Below are 1,965 nucleotides of genomic sequence, written 5' to 3' on the forward strand. Positions count from 1 at the left end.
ACCAACTACCACCTTTCTTTTTTCCACTAGAATCATTATTGTTATTCCCTTCAGAACCAACTTCATCACCAATATAATAAACCACCATAATCAACAACCTCACCATGTTATCAGTCCACTTCATTCTTTGCCAAGGACAAGTTTTATTACCATTCCTTTTTCCATCATCAGTACTATTGTTGTCAGCACTAACACCAGGAACAGGTTCATCATCATCACTAAAATTCAAGCTTTGATTTTTAGCCTTGTTATTACCAAATGGAAACACTTGCCTCAATGTTTGTTGTTGGTTATCAGCATTTTCTTGATGTGCAAATGAAACCATGGGGTGGTGGGGTGGGGGCTGGGGGTGAGGTAGAGGTTGTTGATGCAAGTGATGGTGAGTGTTCTGTTGAGGGATTTGATGATGCAATGACATTTCTAATCCTAACATACCAGGACCCCTATTTGAATATAAACTACCAGAATCCATCTAAATGATCAACAAATATTCAAAATCTTGAAAACCCCACAAGGCAAAAATCTTATAATAACCACAAAAAATCAAAACTTTCAAAACCCCACAAGGCAAAATCTTATGATAACCACAAAAAATCAAAACTTTCAAAACCCCACAAGGCAAAATCTTATGATAACCACAAAAAATCAAAACTTTCAAAACCCCACAAGGCAAAATCTTATGATAACCACAAAAAATCAAAACTTTCAAAACCCCACAAGGCAAAATCTTATGATAACCACAAAAAATCAAAACTTTCAAAACCCCACAAGGCAAAATCTTATGATAACCACAAAAAATCAAAACTTTCAAAACCCCACAAGGCAAAATCTTATGATAACCACAAAAAATCAAAACTTTCAAAACCCCACAAGGCAAAATGTTATGATAAGCAAAAAATTATCACTTTCACAGGAACATTCATAATCCTATGAGCACAAAATGGTACCAAAAACCAGAGGAAAAATTAGCCTAAACAACAGAAAACAAAACAACTTAAGATTCTAAAGAGAGAGTTAAGTAAACATCACCAGACTACCAAGACTTCATTTTTCACTGCATAAAGTTTCAATCTTTGTAAAAAAAAAAGCAGCTAAAACTTCAAGAACAGCAAACAAGACTTGTTTTTTATGCTTTGGGAGCAATTTTGTGAGTGGGGCTGTTTGTTTTTTTGAGAAGTGAAAATGAGAGAGAATAGGAAAGTTTATACAAGAATTGAGCAGCTGGTTTTTTAAGCTGTGGGAGGATTCTTGGTTTTGTGACTATACAGATAAAAACTGCCCATGGTTTTTCACTTTTCAACAAATTTGTCAGCTAAAACTTTGGTTTTCCTTTTTTTAAAATAAAGTGAAAGAGTCCCACAGAATTTTGCAAACTATCACCTTTTTTTTTATTATCTTATTGTGGTTTTGCTATGTGTTCTGTTTATAGCCATTGGATGTGGATTGTGGAGTGATGTTAAGGGATTGTTTGGTAAGAGATGTTTGACCATGAAATTTTTATATATTTTTTAAAGTCGATCTTTGGAAACACATTTGATTATAAAATTTAGAATTTAACTTTAAGTTGGGTTTAGAATTTTCAAGAATTTAAAAAACAACAAAACTGCGTTTCACTTCAAATTACTCACAAAAAGTTTGAAATAACTATAATTTTCAAATATCATTTATTCACATTGAAAATAAAAACTATTTTTTTTTTCAAATTTTGTTATGAAACATGAACAAACACCCACGTAATACAAGCCAAAATGTTCTTTTATACAAGAATTTTCCTTATTTTACTAACCAAACAACCCCTAAGTGAAGAAGGGCAAAATTGTAAATTTAGAATCTTAAAAGAAGATTTTAGCCTTATTATCATAAAAGGAGATGTACAACTTGTAAGGCAAAAAGTACTAAAAAATCTAAGGTAGTGGTTTTATAGTGCCATCCATTTTATATAGGTGGTTTTCTTAGGTGGAGATT

General features: G+C 32.1%; 1 protein-coding gene across 1 annotated transcript in view; it reads right to left on the reverse strand.

The window, feature by feature from the left end:
* Positions 1-1,355, reverse strand: part of LOC102600871 (nucleomorphin) — a 4,105-nt gene extending 2,750 nt beyond the window's left edge. The window contains exon 1 of the mRNA XM_015306057.1: positions 7-1,355. Coding sequence (XP_015161543.1) covers positions 7-472 — 466 coding nt within the window. The 5' untranslated portion in view covers positions 473-1,355. The remainder of the gene's footprint in view (positions 1-6) is intronic.
* Positions 1,356-1,965: the final 610 nt, after the last annotated feature.

The sequence above is a fragment of the Solanum tuberosum genome, unplaced genomic scaffold (genome assembly GCF_000226075.1).
Source record: "Solanum tuberosum cultivar DM 1-3 516 R44 unplaced genomic scaffold, SolTub_3.0 scf00021, whole genome shotgun sequence".
Lineage (NCBI taxonomy): Eukaryota > Viridiplantae > Streptophyta > Magnoliopsida > Solanales > Solanaceae > Solanum > Solanum tuberosum.